This window comes from Emys orbicularis, chromosome 4 (assembly GCF_028017835.1).
Source record: "Emys orbicularis isolate rEmyOrb1 chromosome 4, rEmyOrb1.hap1, whole genome shotgun sequence".
Lineage (NCBI taxonomy): Eukaryota > Metazoa > Chordata > Testudines > Emydidae > Emys > Emys orbicularis.
In genome coordinates, this window is record NC_088686.1 from 22,302,059 (window position 1) to 22,325,060 (window position 23,002).

At 44.1% G+C, this 23,002-nt stretch overlaps 1 protein-coding gene across 1 annotated transcript in view; it reads left to right on the forward strand.

The window, feature by feature from the left end:
• Positions 1–10,343, forward strand: part of CDC42BPB (CDC42 binding protein kinase beta) — a 122,964-nt gene extending 112,621 nt beyond the window's left edge. Inside the window, exons 30-37 of the mRNA XM_065404075.1 lie at positions 2,772–3,368; positions 5,739–5,836; positions 5,950–6,034; positions 6,268–6,385; positions 6,483–6,600; positions 7,711–7,813; positions 7,897–7,967; positions 10,212–10,343. Of these exons, the coding sequence (XP_065260147.1) occupies positions 2,772–3,368; positions 5,739–5,836; positions 5,950–6,034; positions 6,268–6,385; positions 6,483–6,600; positions 7,711–7,813; positions 7,897–7,967; positions 10,212–10,343 (1,322 nt within the window). The remainder of the gene's footprint in view (positions 1–2,771; positions 3,369–5,738; positions 5,837–5,949; positions 6,035–6,267; positions 6,386–6,482; positions 6,601–7,710; positions 7,814–7,896; positions 7,968–10,211) is intronic.
• The last annotated feature ends 12,659 nt before the right edge of the window (positions 10,344–23,002 follow it).

Here is a 23,002-nt window from a genome sequence, read left to right on the forward strand (position 1 = left end):
GGGGGGCGGTTAGGTGTAGGGGGTCCCAGGAGGGAGTGGTCAGGGGACAAGGAGGGGGGGGTTGAATAGGGGGTGGGGTCCCGGGAGGCGGTTGGGGCGGGGGGTCCCAGGAGGGGGCAGTCAGGGGACAGGGAGAGGGGGTTGGATAGCGGGTGGGAGTCCCGGGGGGCCTGTCGGGGGCGGGGATGTGGATAGGGGTCAGGGAACTGGAAGCAGGGGGGTTGGATAGGAGGTGGGGTCCCGGGAGGGGGCGGTTAGGGGACAAGGAGCAGGGGGGGTTGGATGGGTCGGGAGTTCTGAGAGGGGCAGTCAGGGGGCGGATAGGGGGCAGGGGCCAGGCTGTTTGGGGAGACACAGCCTTCCCTACCCAGCCCTCCATACCATTTCGCAACCCCGATGTGGCTCTCAGGCCAAAAAGTTTGCCCACCCCGTCTTACAGCCTTAACTATATGATAGGTCTGTTTCTATCTAATCTCACCATAGTAGCTAACCACCCCTTCAAAGTCAGTTGGCTAAAAGCTATGGAGGAATTAAGTGGTGTTGGAGACCATGATATGCAGTTATGCAGATTTAAAAGATACAGGGGCAACTTTAATAGTTTTGAAAAATGTCAAGACTGGGTGTGCCTGAGTAGTGTCCTGAAACTCCCTGAGGGACAGGTCTTTAATTACCTCTTTTTATAGTACTTTAATTACAGTGTCAAGAAATAGGTCACCAATGTTAATATCATACAGTAAGTGAAGTTCTTAAATCCCTCTGGCAATCCAAAATCTAATTTCCTCTTCCTAATGCAACTTAATCTGTAAATTATTTAATACTCAGTTTGCAGTATTGCAAGAATTATGCTTTGACAGAAAATATAGCAATAAATACAAAATGTAAAGTACATTATTTCTTGATTCATTATTTTTATTGGACTTAAACAAATTTAATAGAAACACATTGATTAAAAACTACTGCCAAAGATGTATTATAAGAAAATACTGACATAATACATACACTGTGGAATTGTGTAAAATGTTTGTTTTAAAAAGGAAAAGGGGAAAATATACAACAATTTATTCTAGCTCTCTCTTCAGAAGATGGTGGTTCTACTTCTTGTAAAAAGAAATGCCTGAACATTTTGTTCCTGTGCAATTTTATATATTACATAATGACAGCAGTTGGCAATGGTCTTGATGGTATATGAACAGATTTCATAAGTTTCACTGCTTGAGGAACTGTTTTATAGCCTATGAAATAAGATTTATTTGGAATCCATTCTTAGTGGTATTAAATACTGCTCTTTTCATTATACTCCCTATATCTATTATCCTGTAAACACTTAAGTATGAATGTAACTTGACTCATGTGAGTAATCCCATTGACTTCAGTATATGACTCTTTACATGAGTAAAGTCACATATGTAATTTGCATACTCATTTCATTAAAAGTATTTAAAAATGATTCTCTACTACACTTAATTATCACAAGAAGTACAGAGTAAGACTATTATACCACCTTAGTTTTTCAGCAAATTAAAACTATGTAAGCATTAAATGTTTGTACTGTGTGCTATGGCAAGTTCCTGGATTTGACTGAAATGTTTTTATAAGTAGTAATCTTCTCATCCTTTTTTTCACAGCAGCTGTTATTTTTAATGCAAATTCATTGACATCTGGTTATATCTAATGGCTCTGACCAGGATCTCTGTAAACAGCTTACGTGTACATTAAACTTAAAATATGAGGGCTAAGCTTGGACAACAAGCAAAAGTTACATTTTATTTGTGGCAAGACATGGTTAACCGTGAAATTACTACTTACCTCTTAGAACATTTCTGCAAATATATTGTGTTTCTATGCCAGTAGGGCAAAATCTACAAGGACATTTGATTTCATGTGGTCCAAAATCCTAAGGTTTTTTGGGGGGTATTTGTAGAACCAGATACCTTGCCAGACTACTTTACCAATCACTGTACAAGCTCCAAAGGAGGATATATTTTTTATTTTAACCAGTATTTATTATTTATAAATATTATTTACTTAAATGTTTTCACTAGTAATAAAGTAAAACTCTGATATTGATTAAAGTTTTATAAGATAACGTGTACATTACTATGAAATATTTATATATTAATGTTCCCTATTTCATAATTGCTTGGTCTGGCCTATTTAAACCTCATGAAATACTGAATGCTTTGCTAGAGCCAGTCACTATTATGCAGCTGCTTATTTTTCACTCTTATATTTTTTTAGTTCTCTCTACCATCCCATTTCTGCACTTCAGTCAAAGAACTTTTGTCTAATATCACAATACAAAGAGTTTTCCTATATTTGGCATTTAAAAAAAAAAAACAGTCTTTCTTCCCCCCCCTTTCCCATCTTTCTCCTTTATTTATTAATGGTGTAAATGTTTTTTCTCTGGAAGTGGAGTCATTAACTGGCATCCATACAGTCACACACAAGGCATGTTTGTTTTCCCTTAGCTGTGAGGGAATGTGAAGGCTCTGGAAGGAGATCTTAAGGACCTTACGTATGTTTTTTGCTGCTGAGGGTTGCTGGAGCTATGTGACTACATGGTTGAAAAGTGGGGGGTGCTATTGGAGTGGTTTATTTCTTGGTTGTATGTTTAAGAATTGGCAAGGAGAGCCTGGAGCCAGGGCCTGGTGTCCCTTTCTAGTGGACATGTGCATAAGTCTAAATTTTTGATGTGTACATTACTGTGTAATACTTCCAGGCCTACATATACTCCCGTCATTTACTCATGGTGGCTTTTGTTCTCATTGCAGTGATAGTCCGAGTTGCTGACTGTAAGAAGGTGTACCAGATTGAGCTTGCTCCCAAAGAGAAAATTATTATCCTCATCTGTGGCAGGAACCATCATGTTCACCTGTACCCTTGGGCCTCCCTGGATGGATCAGAAAGCAACTTTGACATGAAACTTCCAGAAACTAAAGGCTGCCAGTTGATTATAACTGGAACACTGAAGAAAAGCTCTTTGACTTGTTTGTTTGTGGCAGTCAAACGACAGGTTCTTTGTTATGAAATTCATAGAACTAAACCTTTCCATAAAAAATTCACTGAAATTCAGGCTCCAGGAAATGTACAGTGGATGGCAGTGTTCAAGGACAAGCTTTGTGTTGGCTACCAGTCTGGGTTCTCTCTGTTGAACATCCAGGGAGATGGACAATCTATAAACCTGGTAAATCCTAATGACCCCTCGCTTATGTTCCTCTCACAGCAGTCTTTTGATGCCCTTTGTGCTGTGGAGCTCAGTAATGAGGAATACCTGCTTTGCTTCAGCCATATGGGAGTGTACGTCGATTCACAAGGTCGAAGGTCACGCATGCAGGAACTAATGTGGCCTGCAACTCCTGTTGCCTGTAGTATGTATATGTTTTTCTGTTGCCATATCCCTGTTGCTGCTTTACTTGTCTAAAAATAATCAGCATGTATTCTATTTTGCTTTTTTTTCTTTCAATTTCTACAGCTTTAAGTTTTGATGAGTTAACAGAATAGTAATTCTTCCACATAAGGACCATTTTGTGGAAAACTCCTGGATACTGTAGGAAAACAGTTTTTACTAGTCACAGGAGACAGAAAAATTAACAAAAATATAAAGCAAGATGACGCTTTCTTTTAAATAAGTTCATGTCTGATTAATTAGGAGAGTAACCTGTATGTAGGATAGCAAAAGACCACATAAACTGTAAAATTCTTTACTAAAATCTTTTTTTGCTCCGCCAGTGGGTTTAAAAGTACTTCTGTCTTCAGGCCACTTTCTATAGCATTTCAAATCCAGTACCTATCGAAAGTTGTAGGTCAGAGTTTTCAACTACTAACAAAGAAGGTGACAGGGTTCAAGAAAAATATTGCTTTTTGGCAGAGCTGGTAATAAAACTTGTATCAATTGTTTTTGAAACAAAATGAAGTTTACAAAAATATGCAAAATTGTATCACGTTTTCCACCCCACTGTAATTTTGAGGTCTGTTGGTTTGAAAGAGGCACAAATGAGTTGAACTACATAGTGACTTAGAAATCTTTTTTTAAGCATTATTCCATTGATTGCTTATAGTAAGCCCTCAAATAATTTGGCGCTTCAATAGCAATGACTATATGTTCCAAATGATTGAAGACCAAAAAAGAGCCATTGTTTAAATAATGAATTAAACCAATCGGTCAACTAGCTGCTACAGCTGATAGTAAAATTCCTCAAACTGCAAGACCTTAATAGTTTGTTTTATTTTAATTCTGAATAGAAATTATTTGCTTGCCATACTGACTTTGTTCTGTACATAAGAGTTTGGAGAAGGGCATAGGGATGGGATGTAATCAGCAAATTTACTTTAAAACTCTGTTTCAACAAACCAGATGCACTGGTTTGTTGTCAGGCTTTTGTTTACTTTTAGTATTATAAACATTTTTAGAATGATTTTTGCACATTTGATTCTCAGTTTGGCATTGACACAGATTGTTGTGAGGTAGAGACCATAAGCTCGACTGGCTAAAGAAATCTGGTTATTTTCACCAGCCTACTCCCCTTGCCTTGGTCCTGGTGTGTTACTGGGGAAGCCTTTCTATCCCTTCCTGTTAGTTATCCCATCATGAGATCATAAAACTAGAAAAGGTTCTTTCTCCCTTAGCAATGTACTCGATCCTAAGGGATTGCTTACTGGAGAAGTTATGTCTTGTGATGGAGTATGTTTATCTTCCAAAGTTCATTGATGAGGACATGAAGATACTAACTTGAGTGGAGCAAGTGTCTGACTGAATAAGTCGTTTCTGGAAGAGGGTTTCTTCTGAAGTCATGATTCGTGATATCTAGCTACACCAGGCTTCCTTTGAAAGAAGCCATGTTTTTAGCTACAAGAGCACACATCACTTCCTTGCAGGAATTTACTCCTGTTGAATTCTGTGTCCCTGTTAGGGTTTTTACCTTCTGCGATTTATTGAGGCAATCCTGACAGCTGAGTACATCTTTTTTTCTCTCCTAAATACCACGTGATCTATAATGGCTGTTCTTTCTGAGGAACTTCTGTCAGGAGCAGGCCCAGGCTTGTTGGTGCTAAGATGTCCTGATCATTGCTTTTTTACTTTTTTCTGAGCTAAAATAAAGTTCTTTGATGCACCTAATGTAGAGGATTCAAAAAGAGAGAAAGCAAGTGGTGAGGTTTGAAGCTCTTGAAGTATGTTCCATTAACCTGCGTAGAGCAACATGCACATGTAAACCATTCCCATAGAAAGAGGAAGGAAATGTTCATTAAGATGTGCAGCATAAATTGATGACTTACCTCACAGATGGGGACTCCACTGCATGTTGTCAGTGTATAGTTATAGTGCATCACTTTCAAAATTCACTAAGCTGCTTCCTTAGACATGGTAGCCTTAAACGGGATGTTAAATGCAGTTCATTTCCTATAGAATAACTCATTTACATTCCTGACACTGTCCAGACTGTAGACAGCATCTTGAGAGTATTAAACCAAGATTTGAAGTCAAAAGTAGTAAATGTATCCAAAATTAATAATAAGATTTGCAGGTTGGTGGCTATTTGCCACAGCAAACCTCTATTTTCACCAAAATAACATGAACTTTACAGAGAAGTGTTTTTTCTTTTAAGAGATGGCTTTAAAAAACTGGATATTTTAATCTCCTCTTATAGCTGAAAATATAACACTGTTAAAGCAATGCTCAAATGTATGCCAGCTCCAGACTTGTTGAACACTCCTTGACTTTTGTTTTTTGTCTGTACCAGGTTGCAATTCTTCCCATGTTACAGTGTACAGTGAATACGGCGTGGATGTCTTTGATGTTAACACTATGGAATGGGTTCAGACAATTGGCCTACGAAGGGTAAGTAGTTCACTTCTGTTGCACAATTTAATTAACTCTGATTTGGAATGGAGGCTCCTTCACAATGTACACTGCAGCTGGGTTAATTTTTCCCCCCTTTATCTCCAAAACAGATCAGACCATTAAATGTGGAGGGCACACTGAATCTCCTTAATTGTGAACCTCCACGACTTATATATTTCAAGAACAAGTTTTCAGGTTAGTCTTCTTGAGGGAGGGCAGGAGTGGTGTAATGAAAGACATTAGGATGGGATGACCAGTCAGCTTGAAACAATCACCAGCTCGTGAGCAAGACAAAATTTTAGATTGTAAGAATCCAGTTTCTTTCAAACATGCAGTGTGTGCTTTACAGAGTCAACATGCTTTGGAAAATAAATTCTACTATTTGAAGGTATGTACGTGTGTAATTGCATTATGTGTTGTTACAGTAGGAGCTGTCCTCAGTGTGCCAGAAACTTCTGATAACAGCAAAAAGCAAATGCTTCGAACCAGAAGTAAAAGAAGATTTGTCTTCAAGGTTCCTGAGGAAGAGAGATTACAACAAAGACGGTAAGGGTTTAATATCTCTACATAGCAGCTTGTACATATTGAAGTGGAAAGGTTATGAATGTGAAACAATATTAATCATGAAGTGTTTCTCTTTCAGAGAGATGCTGAGAGACCCTGAACTAAGATCAAAAATGATTTCTAACCCAACAAATTTCAACCATGTGGCTCATATGGGACCAGGAGATGGAATGCAAGTTCTCATGGATCTCCCACTGGTAAAATAAATATAATGGGGAGGGATACATGTGTGTTCAGTTTTGGACTGAAAAGCTATGTAGATGGACTGTATAAGGTTTCAGCATTAAATTTAAAATCTTTCAGAGCTGTTAGTCACTTTCAAGCTATGGTTTCAAGAAATGTGTGCTCCTACGATGCATAGTGCTTCTAAATCTTATGCAAGGAAGTGTTAGCTGGCTTTAAAATGGAAAGCTGAAAGAAATATCACTGCCATGAGTTTGATAGTATTTTGTAAATAATCAGTCTTTCCCCCTTCCTTTTTCTTGTTTGTTTTGTTAAAATAACAGAATGAATTTCCTTCCCCCTCATCCTCTCGTCACTCTGCTCTGATATCACCTCCAACAAGCTTTGAGCACGTCTATCACATGAGCCCTATCTCTGCAGAAATCTTTCTCCAGAATGACCATTCCTCACTGCAAGGCTCCCCTCTGCTTTCTTCCTCTTCCTGTCCCTCCTCTGCCTCCTTAGCAAGGGTAGGAGTAGCTATAAACCTTTAGGAACTAGAATGGTGTGCTGTGGCACTTGGCCAATACTAGAGCAAAAACTAACACAGTTGGAAGATAATTACTAACATGCTTGTAAGTCAGTGTTCACAGCTTTATTTTTGTACTTGGATTTAACAAATGTACTGTGCTGTCAGCGGCTAAAATAAAACAAAGGTAAGAGAATGAGCTGTGAAAATACATCTTTATCTTTTATACCTTCCATTTTGAAATTCCCAGCTTTCCTCTCTCATCCTTCTCTGCTAGCCCAGACAAGGGGAATGTATGCTTCCTTCCAGCGGGAGGAGACAGGAAAACAGCAATTGGTGATGTCACTGCCCCTGTATAAAGGGTTTGCTGCCCGCCAAGTTCTTCTGGCTGCTTTGGGGCTGTCTTTTCCTTGTGTTTCGTTGAGGGTGTTTGAAAGGGGTGTATTTCTGATACTGTATGGATGCAGTCAAGTAGGGGCATTGAGTTTTTGTTTCTACAAACCATTCTATGTAATGGTTCCAAACACATGGCTGTTGAATTATGCTAGAATTTTCATGAGAAAGGAGCTTTAATTGGAAAGATCCTGACGAAGGATATGTTTGATTTGTGCTGCAGAGTGTCTTACCTTCCGCCCAAGATGAAAAAGCATGTCCCCCCACAGCCAACCTCTCACGGCAGCAGCAGAGAAGCAAAACCTACATTTCATGGCCCTCATCAAGTAAGACTGAAAACAAGCAGGTCTGTTCTAATTTAAAGCATAGATTGTTTCAACGTGAGGTGTAAAATGCCTTTGTTCTACAGGTGGTGGTGATTTGGGAGTAGCTGTACCTCTGAGAAGTATGTCCGACACTGACCAGGAGTTCGACAAAGAGGTAAAGTAGTTTTTATTAAATGGTGACTGGCACTGTTCTGTTGCTATATAGTTTCTTTCCTATCCTCAAAAGTTTAGGTACCTGTGAGGAAACATTTTGATAAAGATTGCATTCTGCATTTCCTTCTGCAAAGATTCTACCTAGCACACAACGCCTTTAATGGCTAATTAGTGAAGCCAGCATCAGCTATGAGGACTGAAAGGATGTTTCTGACAGTAAGCTTCAAGGATGTGCCAGTGGCTATGGTTAAGTCTTGTCTACAGTCAGAAGCTGACCCATTGCTGAAGTGTTCCTGAAGCCACTCAGTCACGCTAACGGTGCTGAAACCAACTGGTCTCATCCACACTAAACAGTTTTCCACACTGGTTCACGAGGACTGTTGCCAAGATCCTTTAAAACAAGTGATACATTGACTCAGTGAAATATGTAATACCATTTTTTTTGCAGGTCTTGCAGTATATGCCAGGTTTTACCTGCAGGTGAAAGAGATTGCAAGTGGATACTTCCTGTCATCACAGGAGTATAAACTGCATGAAATTCAAGTGTCCTTCACCAGGCTAGTGAAATAGGATTTTTCACCTGTATTGTCATCAGTGAAAGTTTTTACAAGCTTTGTACACTTACTTTCATGTGCCCCGTGCAAGTGAAATATTAGGAAATGTGACTGGGAGGGCCAAGATCTTTGAGAGTGACTAGTGATTTTGGGTGTCCAATTTAAGAAATCTTCAAAGACTTGATTTTCAGAGTGCAGGTGCTCATTACTTTCTGAAATCAGGCCTCTTTAAGATGTTTCAAGTTGTGCACCCAAGATCACCAGTCAGTTTTGAAGATCTTGGCCCTGAGTTCTAATTCCAACTCTCCCTGTGACTCGTGTTGCCTTGGGTGAGCCGCTCTAAAACAAAACAAAAATTTAAATTGGGTGGCTAAAGTTTAGGCATCTAAATAAGTGTCTTGATTTTTCAGAGGTGCTGACTATCTACAGTTCTTGTTGACTTCATTATGTATTGCAATATTCTTCCTAGATCCCCCTCACATTCCATATTCTAGTTGTTTGCTGTTACTTGTAGATGCATATACTGGAATATATTCAATTTTTAAAAGTGTTTAATTTTCACTTTTTTGTTAAATCTTACATTGGTTATTACCTAGGAATTTTAATTTACAATTGAATAGGTTATTACACATGCAAAATCAGGATATAACGCTACCCTTCACCTTTATATCATTGTTTTCCCATAGCTTGCTGCCTTATCACAGCATGAACTCAATTGTGTATCTTGTTAGAATAATCTCATTAGTGGTGGTATATCACAGAAGTGGCAAAATCTTGTGAACAGCAGTCCTCACCAATGTCACCTTTCAGTCAATGAGCTAAATTGAAATTCCCTTTTCTGAAGTAACAAACTGCAATGATAGCAGTTTTCCTAGGAAACTTTTCATGAGCCACAGATTTGTGTACTGTTAAGGGTTACAACTCACCAAAATAGTGGAAACTGGCCAGCTGAGGGAGGACCAAGATTTGGAGGCGGAGTTCCAACAGTAGGGTGTCTGGAAAATGATCATGGAAGAGTGCGGTCTTAACTGAGTTATTGACTGGAAGGAGTCTCCTGTAAACACTTGTTATTTCTGCAGTGGGTTTCCAGCCTGATATTTGGCAACTCTGATTATTTTGGCATGCAGTCAAAACACTTCCCACAGGTTTCCTCATGCTGCCAGGGCCATTGTTTGCCAAAAGCTTATGCAACATGTAAGCTATTTTATAATTTCTGTTCTTCAGTGTGTTGATAAAGTATTTGAATGAAATTGTTTGTTTACGATATGTGCAAACAAATCCTATTTTGTGCCCACTTAAATCAGTTGGGAAAAAATTGCTGAAAAATCCTAAATTACATTGAATAGAAATAAACTGTTTTCCAACAGGAAAAGCTTTGTAGTGGCTAGAGGAGAGGAAAGTAATAATAGGGACTCCTGAGTTCTTTTCCTGCCTTTACCACTTACTTGTGTGATATTGGTAAGTCACTTAGGAGACTGATCCAAAGCCTATTGGCGCTAATGGAAATATTCACATTAACTTCTGTTAGCTTTCGCTCATTCCTTCTACCTAGGCCTCATTTCGTGAGTGTAATGTAAATTAATGTAAAAATGAATGTAGTACCTTAATTATGTTTATAAAGTGCCTTGAAAGCTTCTGAGTGTAAAGTATTTTAAATAAGAAATTGAATCCTTTTTGTTTCTCTTTAACAGCCTGATTCAGATTCTACCAAACACTCTACTCCCTCTAACAGCTCAAATCCAAGCGGTCCCCCAAGTCCCAATTCTCCACATAGGAATCAGCTTACACTAGATGGACTGGATCAGTCAACCTGTGATGCGTAACACTACAGCTCCTACCGTTCCAGCTTCGATCATTCACTACTCCATGGAGTATTCAAGAGCAAGGCAAAGCTCAGATGCTAGTGCCAAGACTGATGCTAAATCTCTAGTGTTGCACAAGAATAATTATATATCCAGATTGTAGATACAAAATATTGAAATGAAGAAAAATCCTTTACTACAATAGTGATCAAGCTTTTTATGCAAAATTGTTCACTGTTAAGTTATGGTTGATTCATTCATTTTATTTCTGCACAGCTATCACAGTTTCATTACATAGTAGGATTAAAGGCCACCAGTAAATAGTCTTATTCTTATGCTGAAAAAGAAATAGAGAAGAGGTACTGATAGTGTTACTACTAAGCAGTATCAGAAATATTATTTTTCTATAGAATGATGTAATGTCTCATTAGCAGGAAATCCTTTTAGACAGAATTTGGATCTCTGAATAGGAAATACAAGCAGGTTGAGTTACATCCTCAGATAAATATACTTTTCCCTTTTTCCTGTAGCGGTTTCCTAAGTCTTTAGGGGAATGATAGGAAGCTATAGGTTGTTCCCAGCATCAACAGAATCATCAGAATCATCAGGAAGTCAAATGAAAGTTGGTGATAGTTTTGTGGCCTTTTAACTCATTTAGCCATTACAATTCAGATGCGTAACTGTCTTTCTATCTTTCTACCAACTTTTTAGTCTTGTACATAGGACTATTACCAGTAACGTTTTACTCTTACCCTGCTTTTTAGTCCTTATCGTTCATGATCATTAGTCAGGGCTTTTAAGACATCAGTAAATAATGCTGTGAAAACAAATTTTACTCTTAGTTCCTGCTATCCTCTTCTGAGATGTAATTTCTCTTGGTTTTTCAGTGTAAAATACACTACATTTTTTTTTTTTTTTTTTTTAGCTAGCAAGCATTCTTGCAGGAACACTACCCTTGAAGTCTGCTTGAACTAAGGGACTGTATTATACTAAAACATCAGTCTATTTTATTGGTAACCAAAGTGGAACATGAAGGATGTGTAAGCGAGGGTGCTGCTTTTTCATTAATTGTATCCTCACATGCATGAAGACCCCGTGATTATTAATCAAGTATTGATCATGGAGAAAGATGCACAACACACTCCTGTATATTTTGCTATGGCCCACGTGCAGTGGTGATGTCTTGCGTGTATATTTAATCTCATGCTTCCATGTATTATACATTTAGTAATCAAAGATTTGTGACCATGTTTCATTAAAAGCTTGTAATTAATTCAGTGGCTGGCATATCCAGTTTGTCATTGTCACACTAGTGTGCCTTCTGTGCCAATTTTATGACAGTTGGATGTCACTTATTTAAAATTTGGTTTAAATGGGCTAATGATGATATACCAATGGCTAATGTTCTTTTCTGAAACACTGTATAGGACGTGCACTTATATTTAGTTTAAACTGAGTGTTCTAGTCAACATTTAATCCTGTTACATTAAGTGTTTGACAGTACTTGCTCTTTTTTCTCAGATTATTGATAAAGGGGGCTCAATTAGAGCTGGACACTACTGCTTTTGGGGTTTTCTGGTTTTTACTTTTTTAATGTAAGTCTAAGTCTTTGTAATTATTGAATTGTGAAAACATTTTTGAAAATTTACCTGTCAATAAAGCAGAAGAGGGAGGTTTTAAAGTTCATAGTGGTCTGTCTTGACGTGTGAAAATACTTTACTGTGGGTGCTTAATTTAGTTTCATAATAAATTCACTGTGTTCAGTTAAAATTTAAGATATAAAACGAAGGAGAAATATTTTGAAATGCCATTTAGGAGCATTACAAAAGAGATGTGAATTTCTGTGCACTTGTTTAATGGCAAAGAAAAACCTTTTGCTAGTAGTGCTGGAATTGCAGTAACTTTCCTTCATCTGAGAAAGGATTGTCATTTTCATTCTGAATCCCTGATTCGTGTTAGCTTCTTTAAAATAATTTAGAACAATTATTTCTTGGGGATTGAGGTGTAGGTGAAGGGACTCTGTATCTGTTGAAACATCTTCTAAATTGTGTGGTGGATGCAGGAAAGTTAAGAAGATGCAGTGGTTCCAAAGAAACACTGTTATGAAAACGTGAAAGGGTGGGAATTTGAATGCCTAGGTTGAAGTTCTATTGTTTTAATAGAATATCAGGGTTGGAAGGGACCTCAGGAGGTCATGTAGTCCAACCCCCTGCTCAAGGCAGGACCAATCCCCGGACAGATTTTTGCCCTAGATCCCTAAATGGCCCCCTCAAGGATTGAACTCACAACCCTGGGTTTAGCAGGCCAATGCTCAAACCACTGAGCTATTCCTCCCCCCCTACTGTGCCTACTGTACTGAGGGATTTTGAACAATGCTTTGTTTTAGAATTCCACATGTGCTGCAGTACTTGGCTACAATGGGGCAGGTTACAGCTGAAATTTAGAAGAAACCTAGTTTCTACTTTAACCTTTCTAGATTGTTAACATACTTCCTGTGTGAATTTCCATCATCCTTTATAGACACTCCCAAGGATTTGATTTTTTCCTGCTTGTTGATCTTTACCACCCTCATAGCAACCATTATCCTCCTAGCCACTCAGGCCTGGATGGAAATCTTAATAGAGTTCACAATCAGCCAGAAGGATCACATGGGTCTCTTGTATGATAGTGCAGAGCGGTGCAACTGAGCTGGCTTTCCAGTTTGGGGAAGGTGTACCAAGAATCTCCCTGGAGATGCATGTAGGTTTGCTGACAAGAGGGAGTACAACAAACTCCAAATGCAGTATTCAGACACTAACCCATCTTCTAAAAAAGTGAAACACTTCTACTTCACTTGGGCTGATTGTTTTTTGCATTCCAAGGGCTTAACTTAGAAATTGTGACTCTATTAATTATAACAGTGCTAAATTGCAGCACTCAAACTCAGTAACAGAGGTTTGGATGTAATGTAATACTCCTGGGGGAATTCTGTGCCACTGCACAATGCAGAATTTTGCAAAAATTAACATGTGCACAGAATTTCCTTTCCCCCACAGAAGTGGGCTGCAGTGCTGCTAGCCGCCACTAGGGGCCACTGGACTTTGCAGAGCCCAGATTGCACATAAAAGACGCTGCTGGGGGGAGGGAGAGGGAGCTAGAGCAGGGGTTCTCAAACTGGGGGTCGGGACCCCTCAGGGGGTCATGAGGTTATTACACAGGGGGTTGCAAGCTGTCAGCCTCCACCCCAAACCCCGCTTTGCATCCAGCATTTATAACGGTGTTAAATATATTAAAAAGTGTTTTTAATTTGTAAGGGGGGTCGCACTCAGAGGCTTGCTATGCGAAAGGGGTCGCCAGTACCAAAGTTTGAGTATCACTGAGCTAGAGGGTTCCTGGCAGCTACAGTTCCCAGCATGCCCTGGGGGAAGGAGAGGGCAGCACGCAGGAAACTCCGTGCAAGCCTGAGACCGAGCATCAAGCCTTTTCTCCCTCTGGATCTCTGGGTGAGGAGAGTGTGGGTATTGGGGGGGGGGGGGGGGGAGGTGCAACAGGGTGCGGGTATCTGGCCCCTGGCTGGGCTCTGGAGGTGCGGGATGGGAAGGGGGCAGAGAAACGGGAACTGGGTTGTCATAGGGGTTTCTTTAACTCTCTACTCCTGGGGAATTTTTGTGTGTCTGTATTGTTACAGACATACTTGCTGACAGGTATTTTGAAATAAATTATCAAAATAATTGAAATTGGTGTGATTATGTAGTGTTATTTTGACAAATAAAATTTGCAGAATTTTAAAATACTGTGTGCAGAATTTTTAATTTTTTGGTGCAGAATCCCCCCAGGAGTAATTTAAGCACATGGGTAAGCAGAGGTGACTAGTAACTGCTGACAGTGGGGGTGCACAATTTAAAGTTTCTGGTTTTATGCAGTGCGGTTCAGGGCAGGTACTCAAGAGACAAAGGAGTTTTAATTTCTAGAACTGTTTTTGATGTCATGTTTTACAATAGTATGTAATAGCAGACGGAGACTGTTCTAAAAGAGAGCTACACGTGATGCTCTGGATTGCACTATATCAATTTGAAGAAGACATTGCAAACCAGTCGCTTGATATGCTCTTTTAGAGCTCTTGTGATATCAGTACCCAATAAATATGTCAGGAATCAGTTCTAATTTAACCCTATTAAAATTATTTTCCCCCTCCATTTGAATCCCCTCTCCCTGCTGGATTTATAAGGAGACATTGGCTCTCGGGCATCACAAGTACCAGAAATCTCATGCTAACCCTACTGGTGGCTATGATGTCTCTTCTGGTACCTGTAGTATCACAGAATGCTGAATATTGGTCATCAATAGCAAACCTGTAAAAACAGATTTCATGGCAGGAGGATAGTGGTTTGAAAGAATTTTTGGAAAGTAAATTAAAACAGATTTCTGTGCTCAATCGCCTGTGCCCAGCCCAGTTAACAGGGACATTCAAGTCCTGTTTCTGAGCTTGCCTACAATTTTCTCTTTACAGTTCACTTTTAACTAGCGAGGGACCAAAACTAGGACATAGAATCCAAACCAGTCAGAAAGAAACATGAGGCAGATCAGATCTAGGTCCAGATTTCAACTTCACAGCTCAGGTTTATTTTTATGATGGACCAGTTCAGAACTCCAAATCCCAACGCTCCTGTGAACTGGCTTGGGTTTGTATCTGAAGTTGAGGAACTTGAATTTAGATCGAAGTTTCACAGCTGACACACTTTTGCTATTAACTTTACAAAGTTAATAGTGTGACTCTCCAGTTCTTTATTATTATTTATTCTATTCCAACATTAAGGCCCCAATCGAGCAAACTCTTAAGCATATGCTCACTTATAAGCATGTGAGTCGTCCCATTGAAATCAATGGAACTGCTCAAGTGCTTGGATTTAGCAGGTTTAAGTACTCTGCTGGATTAGGGCATTTAGAAAAAATGAAATAAAATATTGTCACAGTTTCATGGGAACTGCACTTGTACCCCCTCTCCCCCATCGCCTCTGGTCCCTTCTGCAGCCTCCCACGCACCAGACAGGCTCCACTGTTGAGCCTGCTGCCAGCCTGATCCCTCGTCCCAGCTCCGGGCACCACCTAGCAGGACTCTAGTGGGAGCACATGGTGTCAGTGTCTTTCCCAGGTACCTCCCCTCAGCCATTCTCAGCTTGACTCCCATGCTGGCAGAAATCTGGGACAGGCATGTGAACCCACGTGCCCCCACCCACCACCAGGCATCGCCTATGTGGGTAGGTTTCTAGAAACAAATGAATTACTTAGTACTAAATAATTCCTTTTTAAAATGCAACATAGCAAGGTGTCCAATGCCCCATTCCTCTACTAGAAATTACCCAGGCTTCTGATTCCGGTCATCCGTAAAGCATCAGGCTAACGTTTTAAACAAAAAATAATGCAGAGCTCATGAAATGTTAGCTTGACAGCACCACGGACTGATCCTGATTAATGGCAAGGAAAAGATACAGGAATGGTTGGGCACTTCAACCCTCCAAGGAATGAGAATTCTCTCCCCACTGTTCTATTAGTTTAAAGCAGGGGTGGGCCAGGGGCCACACCCCTTGGCTTGGCCCCGCTCCGGACAGGGTGCTGGGTCGGAGGCGCACCACGCGGCTCCCAGAAGCCACAGCATGGCCCCGCTCCAGCTCCTACGTGCTCCAATGGCCCCCTCCAGTGCTTCACTTGGAGCTGTCCGGGCGGTGCCTGTGGATGGGGCAGTGTGCAGAGCCGCCTGGCTGCGCCTCTGTGTAGGAGCCAGAGAAGGGACATGACATTGCTTCTGGGAGCCGCTTGAGGTAAGCGCTGCTCAGAGCCAGCACCCCTGAGGCTCTCCCCAACCCCCTGCCCCAGCCCTGATCCCCCTCCCACCCTCTGAACCCCTCAGTCCCAGCCCAGAGCACCCTCCTACACCCCCAAACTCCTCATCCCCAGAGCCCTCCCTCCCCCCCCCCCCCCACCCAACCCCAATTTTGTGAGCATGCATGGTCCGCCATACAATTTCCATTCCCTGATCTGGCCCTCAGGCCAAAAAGTTTGCCCACCCCTGGTTTAGATGGAATATATGGGCCCAGAGAGTTAACATGACCCTGTCCTTGTCAATACCAGTGTTAAACAAGGCGCAGGGTTGGGTATACAGAGACCTCAGCCTGCTTAGTACCACGGCAAACACATTGAAATTCATGCCAAAGGTTAGAATTTTATTAATTGAAACACACAAAAGGAAACCAATCAAAGCCAGGCAAAAGGCATTAAGAGAGTATATTTGGACGATTATTAAAAACCTGTCAGTCTCTTTTTAGAGAGTGAATTTTGGTTAGTCTCTTATTTTGTCAAACAGTCCAGGGTTAGTTCTGTTGATCAGTTCTGCGTTGGGAATTAATCATTTTGCTGCTTTAGACCAAACACACAGGAGAGAGAGGATAGTAAAGATGGGGAAATACAGTTTCTGTTGATCTCAGGATATAGAACAACTGGTCAGTCATGGACAGATGGCAGGCAAGCCACCACAGCAACTGTTCTGGACTCTGGCTCACCTTCCCTGGTCAGGGACATCATCTGGTTGGTCTGGTCAGGTCCCTCTTCACTGGTCCTTCTCTGGCAGAGGTGGATGGGCTGTCTCATCTTGCCGTGCTGGTGCCTTGCGGTGCAGATGATTTCAGAGTCAGGTGAAAAGCAGGACAGAAGGAAGATTGGGGGGGGGGGGGAGGGAAGGGAAAGGAAAACATGAGGGAAGGGAAGACAGCAGGATCTCACATGTATCAGGCTGGGGTCCTCAGTGGTGCAGCAATGGTGTTCAAGCTTCCCAAGCGGAGTTTCAAAGCCTTGTGACACGGCAACAATCCTTCCACCTTAGCTGCAGGAATTTTAAAGTTCCATTTTTCTCCCCTAAAAGTCCCTGCCCTCACACTGCCCCTCCCCGCCTCACACTGCCCCTTCTCCCCAAACTCCTGCCCTCTCATCTCCCCTTCTCCCCACGCCCTCGTCCCCGCACTGCCCCGTCCCCCTTGGCCCCACCCTCACACACCCCGTGCCCCTTGTCCCTGCTCCCACGCCACCTCTTCCCCCCCCAAGACCACGTCCCCGCCTAGCTCCTCTCTGCCCCTGTCCAGGGGCGCTGGAACAATTTGTATAGTGGAGGTGCTGAGAGCCATTGAACCAAACTGTAAACCCTGTATATGATGGAAACCACTTCAAGCCAGGGGGTGTAGCAGCACCCCTAGTTCCAGCACCTATGTTCCTGTTGCTTGCCCTTACGGCTGGTAGAAAGGGAGAGGGCCATGCCCCCCTCCCCCCCCGGCCCTGCCTGTTCTGGCGCCCCTGGCCCTATGCATCTGGCTCTCTCTCTTGTGCAGGTGCTTGTGTTGCCCCTCCCCCAAGGCTCTGGGCTGGGGTAGGAGGTTGGGGTGCGGGCGACGGAGGAAGTTTGGGTGCAGGCTCTGGGCTGGGGCAGGAGGTTGGGGTGCAAGAGGAGGTGTGGGCTCTGGGAGGGAGTTTGTGGTGTTGGGGTGCAGGAGAGGGTGCGGGGGGTGCGGGCTCTGGGAGGGCGTTTGGGTGCAGGTGTGAGGCTCCACCAGGCAGGGGGTTGAGGGTCCAGTGGTTACCTTGGTCGGCTCCCGAAAGTGAACCGCACCCCGCTCTGGCAGCAGCTCCTAGGCCGGTGGGGTGGGGTGGGCAGTCTCCATGCGCCGCTGCTGGCAGGCACTGCCCCTGTAGCTGCCATTGGCCGCAGCTTGGGGTAGGGGCAACATGCGGAGATGCCCTCCCCCAGGGGCCGCAGGGCTGTGCCGGCTGCTTCTGGGAGTGGAGCGGGTGGGCAGGAAGCCACCTTAGCCCCATTGTGCTGCCAGAGGTGGCAGCGGGGGCCCCCAGGCCCTTTTAAATTGCCCGGGGGTGACAGGTGGGATGCTCTGGGGGAGGCGCGTGGGGATGGCAGGCGGGGCTGAGGGAGACACACAGCCCCGAACTTTGGTGGAGCCAGGCCCCCATACTCTCATATTGGTGGCGCATGGGCACCACGGGCCCATACAACTCACTGCCCCTGGCCCCTCCACCTGTCAGTGGCCTGTATCAGGCCCCCTGCTGACAAACATCACAGGTGCTTAGAGCACACCTACAACATTGGCTCCTCCTGGTGAGAGAAGCATTTTTCGTGCCTAGTTTGAGAATCCTGGTTCGGGACCTCCAGGGCTTCAGCATCAGCAAGGGCTCTGAGCTGCTCCTTAACTGCAGGGCAGCATCCGCATTTAGGCTGCTTTGAAAATGCTGAGCAGCAAATTTAGGCACCTGGGAGGGGAGGGGGATTAGGCGGCATCTGAGCTGCACCTTTGAAAATGTCATTGGAACCTACATGGTGGACTTAGGTACCTATCTGCCTTTTTAGGCACTTAAATCCCTTTGACAATGAGGGCCTGAGTGACATTAAGAACTGTGGTGTGTTATGCCAGAAAAATGCTAAATGTCAACATTTTAAAGGGCTACGGTGGGTGAAGTAATATCTTTTATTGGCCCAATTTCTGTTGGTGAGAGAGACGAGCTTTCGCACTTACCCAGAGCTCTTCTTCAGGTCTGAGGAAGGTATGCTGAACATCACAGGTAAATGCAAGGTGGGACAGATTGCTTCGCCTAAGTAGTTTTCACATATTCAAGGTAAAGTGGCCCATTAACACCTCTCCAGTCATAGGACTGTTGTAATAAACCAAAACTCTAGTGTCTCTGTTCAGTATCTGGTTTTGAGTGTCTAGCAAAGTTATGAATTTAAGCTCCCAGGCTCATCTTTTGAAAGTGTTGTGCACGTTTCCTTTGAGGATGGGGACTGATGGGTCCAATGTAGCGTGATGGTTTTCTGAAATTTCATAACACTCAAAATCATGGACTGAACAGACACACCGGCTTTCTGGCTTATTACAACAATCTGTAAGGCTTTGTCTACGTTAGCATTTTTTTCAGTAAAACTTTTGTCAGTCAGGGATGTGAAAAAAACACATTTCCTGATGGACAAAAATGCCAGTGTAGACAGCACTATGTCAGTGGGAGATGCTCTCCCACCAACATAGCTACCGCCACTCATTAGAGATGGTTTAATTAAGCCAGCGGGAGAGCGCTCTCCCACTGGCATAGAACGGCCGCACAAGAGACCCGTGCCGCTGTAAAGTCTGTAGTAGGCTACGTCTACACTGGAAACTTCAAAGCGCTGCCACGGAACGCTCCCGCGGCAGCGCTTTGAAGTGCGAATGTGATCGCACACGAGTGCTGGGAGAGGGCACTCTCAGCGCTCCTCGTAACCCACCTCCATGAGGGGATTAGCGCTGGGAGCCCGGCTCCCAGTGCTCCGGAGCCTGTCTACACTAGCGCTTTAAAGCGCTCAGACTTGCTGCACTCAGGGGGGTGATTATTCACACACACACCCCGCCGGCAAGTTAGAGCACTATAAAATGTAAGTGTAGACAAGCCTGCATAGACAGCTTAACCCATTTACCCCCTCCTTTTGTCCTATGACTGCAGAGGTGTTAACGGGCCACTCTACTTCGAATGGTCCCATACAATATGTGCTAATGATTTAGGCTTGGCTCTCTGTTCCACCTTGCATTTAGCTGTGATACTCCTTGTACCTTTCCCAGACCTGCAGACAGGGCTGGCTCCAGGCACCAGCGAAAGAAGCAGGTGCCTGGGGCGGCCAATAGAAAGGGGCGGCACTCCGTCCGTTGTTGGGGCGGCATGTCCGGGTCTTCGGCGGCAATTCGGCAGCGGGTCCTTCACTCCCTCTCGTCCTCTTCGGTGGCATCTCGATCAGGGTGTTTTTTGTTTTTTTTCTTTGCCGCTTGGGGCGGCAAAAAAGCTGGAGCCGGCCCTGCCCGAAGAAGAGCTCTGTGTAAGCTTGAAAGCTTGTCTCTCTCACCAACAGAAATTGGGCCAATAAACAATATTACCTCACCCACCTAGTCTCTCTAATATCCTGGGACTGACAGGGCTACAACTACACTGCATACAATATTTAAAGAGATAGATTAGGGCAGTGCTTAATTTGTGCCAGGGCTTGTCAGGCCTGATCCCTCGCACCTCTAGGCTTTGCAGTGCATAGCGCTGCACCTCTTTCATTACAAATTAAACCCTGTTTTAGGGTATGAGCAATTCTGTGGGAGGCAATAATAGGAAGTTAGAGCTGCAGTTCAGCAGTTCAACCAGAGGAGGACTACAGAATCAGAAATTACTCGGCTCCATATTATACCTGCAGTAAACATTTCTTCTCCCCCACGAAGATCAGTGGTGGATTTAGAGTTAATGGGACCCTCTGCTCAGCTTCATTTTTGGGGGCCCTCCTTGGGACCCAGCCAAGAAAAAGAACCTTCTCTTTTATCTCCCCCGACCCCCCGTTTTTCATTCTTTTTTTCTTCATCTTCCTCCTATAAGTAATAGGAAATAAATGAAAATAAAGTGAGGTACCTTGATTGTTTTTGTAGTCTAATTTATTTTTCCACAGACAACTTGAAAAATCGCTGAGGGTCTCGGCGGACCACTTAGTGAGCTTTCCAAATATTGTTTGTACTGTTAGCTAACTATTGTAAAACTCTTTGGATGAGAGTGCTTTATATAAAAAAATGTAAAAAAGCGTTGGGGTGTGGGGTCTGGCCAGGACTTATGGTGCCGGAGGGGGCTCAGGGCTGGGGGTGCAGGGTCTGGGAGGAAGTTAGGGTGCAGGAGGGGGCTCAGGGCTGGGACAGGGGGTTGGGGTGTGGAGCACTTACCTGGAGCAGCTCCCGTTTGGTGTGAGGGGTGCAGGTGGGGATGTGGGGGGAGGAGCAGGAGTCAGGGAGGGCAGGGGGTGTATGAGGGGGTGCAGGAGTGGGCTGGGGGTTGGGGTGCAGGGTCTGGCCAGGAGGTGAGGGAGGGGGCTCAGGGATGGGGCAGGAGGTTGGGGTGTGAAGCGCTTACCTGGGGCAGCTCCCATTTAGTGCGAGGGGTGCAGGTGGGAATGTAGGGGTGCAGGAGCTCCCGTTTGGTGCTCAGGGTGGGAAGGGGGATGTGTGGGGGGGGTGCAGGAGTCAGGGAGGGCAGAGGGCTGGGTGTGTGTGAGGGGGTGCAGGAGTCAGAGCAGGGGGCTGGGGTCGTGGGGGTGCTTCCAGCCCCCTGCCGTGAGCGGCTCACGGCAGAGGGCTAGGGAGGGTATGTGTAGGGGGAGTGCGGGGGCCCCGCCTTTGCTCCGCCCTGCCCCAATTCCAACCCCTTCCCCAAGGCCCCGCCTCTTCTCCACCTCCTCCCCCGAGCGCGCTGCAGCCCTGCTTCTCCCCCTCTCTCCCGGAGCGCCGGCAAACAGCTGTTTGATGGTGGGGGAAGCGCTGAGAGGGAGGGGGAGGGGCGGAAATGCAGCACGCTCGGGGGAGGCAGCATGGGAGGGGGGGAGCTTGGCTGCTGGTGGGGGCGGAGCCTGCGGCAGGACCAAGCTTCTGCCCCCACAGCTGCCCGGCCCTGGGGCCCCCTGTTGTTGCGGGGGCCCCATGCCAGGGCACCCTGTGTTTCACTGTAAATCCACCTCTGACTAAGATGCAACACCTCATTGAACTATTACAAAACAGGATATAGAGTGGCTCATTTGTATCGGATCACACAGCCCACCTTTTCAGTTTACTGTTTGTTCCCTGTGGCATGTGCCTCCAGTCCAGCTCTGACCTTGTTCCAAGGAAGCTGGAAAAGCCAGACAAACTGATTTTTAGAAAGGAAGGTCAGATGCCACAGTGATGCGTGGTGAATTCTGATGGGATTAGCTGCCCACTTTTCTGCTGACCACTTTGAAACAGCTCAGCCATCTGGTTCATCTCAGTGCTGCTGGTCCATGTTGACACCTTGTCAGATGCTGCCATCTCCTGCTAGAACTGAAAATAAAACCAGAACCCAAGTGCGGCAATGCTAGAAGAGCTGCTGAACGAAATGCTTTTAATCTGAATTATGAGAAGCTTCTAGGAGCCATTGCAGGCACATTGATGCTAGCTGATAATGTGCCAGTTGATGTCCATTAATACGGTGAATGCTGTGTTAACCTGGGACCCAAGGACTCCAGCAGTCCTGCTGTTAACGGTAATGCATTTTGCATTAGCCTAGTACAGTGGGAAATCCCGACTCCTAGCCCCAAGAGTTTAACAAAGCCATCGGATACTCCAATGTTGCATGAGCAATCCTAGCTACCCAGTCCAAGAATCTAATTAATGAATTGATGAAAGCAACTGTACGAATCCAATTACATCCCCTTTTTGTGTTGGTTCTGCAGAATCCCACTAGGTTAATGAGACCCTTTTCATTACCCTTTCTGTGCTATGGGCCAGGCGTATACAGTGGGGAGTAGGATAAGGCATCATGGCAGCAGCGCTCTGGTACTAAAGCACCAGCCTGGCCCTGGCAAGGCACACTGAGGCTGTTTGTCCCCCTCGGGTCATTTCTGTGAAAACTACAGAGGCCCTGCAACATTTCTTCATGGGCGAGCGGAACGTGGCTCCCGCAGGAAGAGTACAGACTGTGCTCTGTTAGCATGCTGACAAAATTGATCTCTGCTTTAATTAAATCCTCTCCTGCAAGTGACCTAGAGCTTCTAATGCATTTCGAATTAATCCTCACTAGCGGGAAATCCAGGCCCCCTGAATGCCAAGCAGTTAACCACTGCTGATCTGTGCTAAGAGAAAACCTGCCTC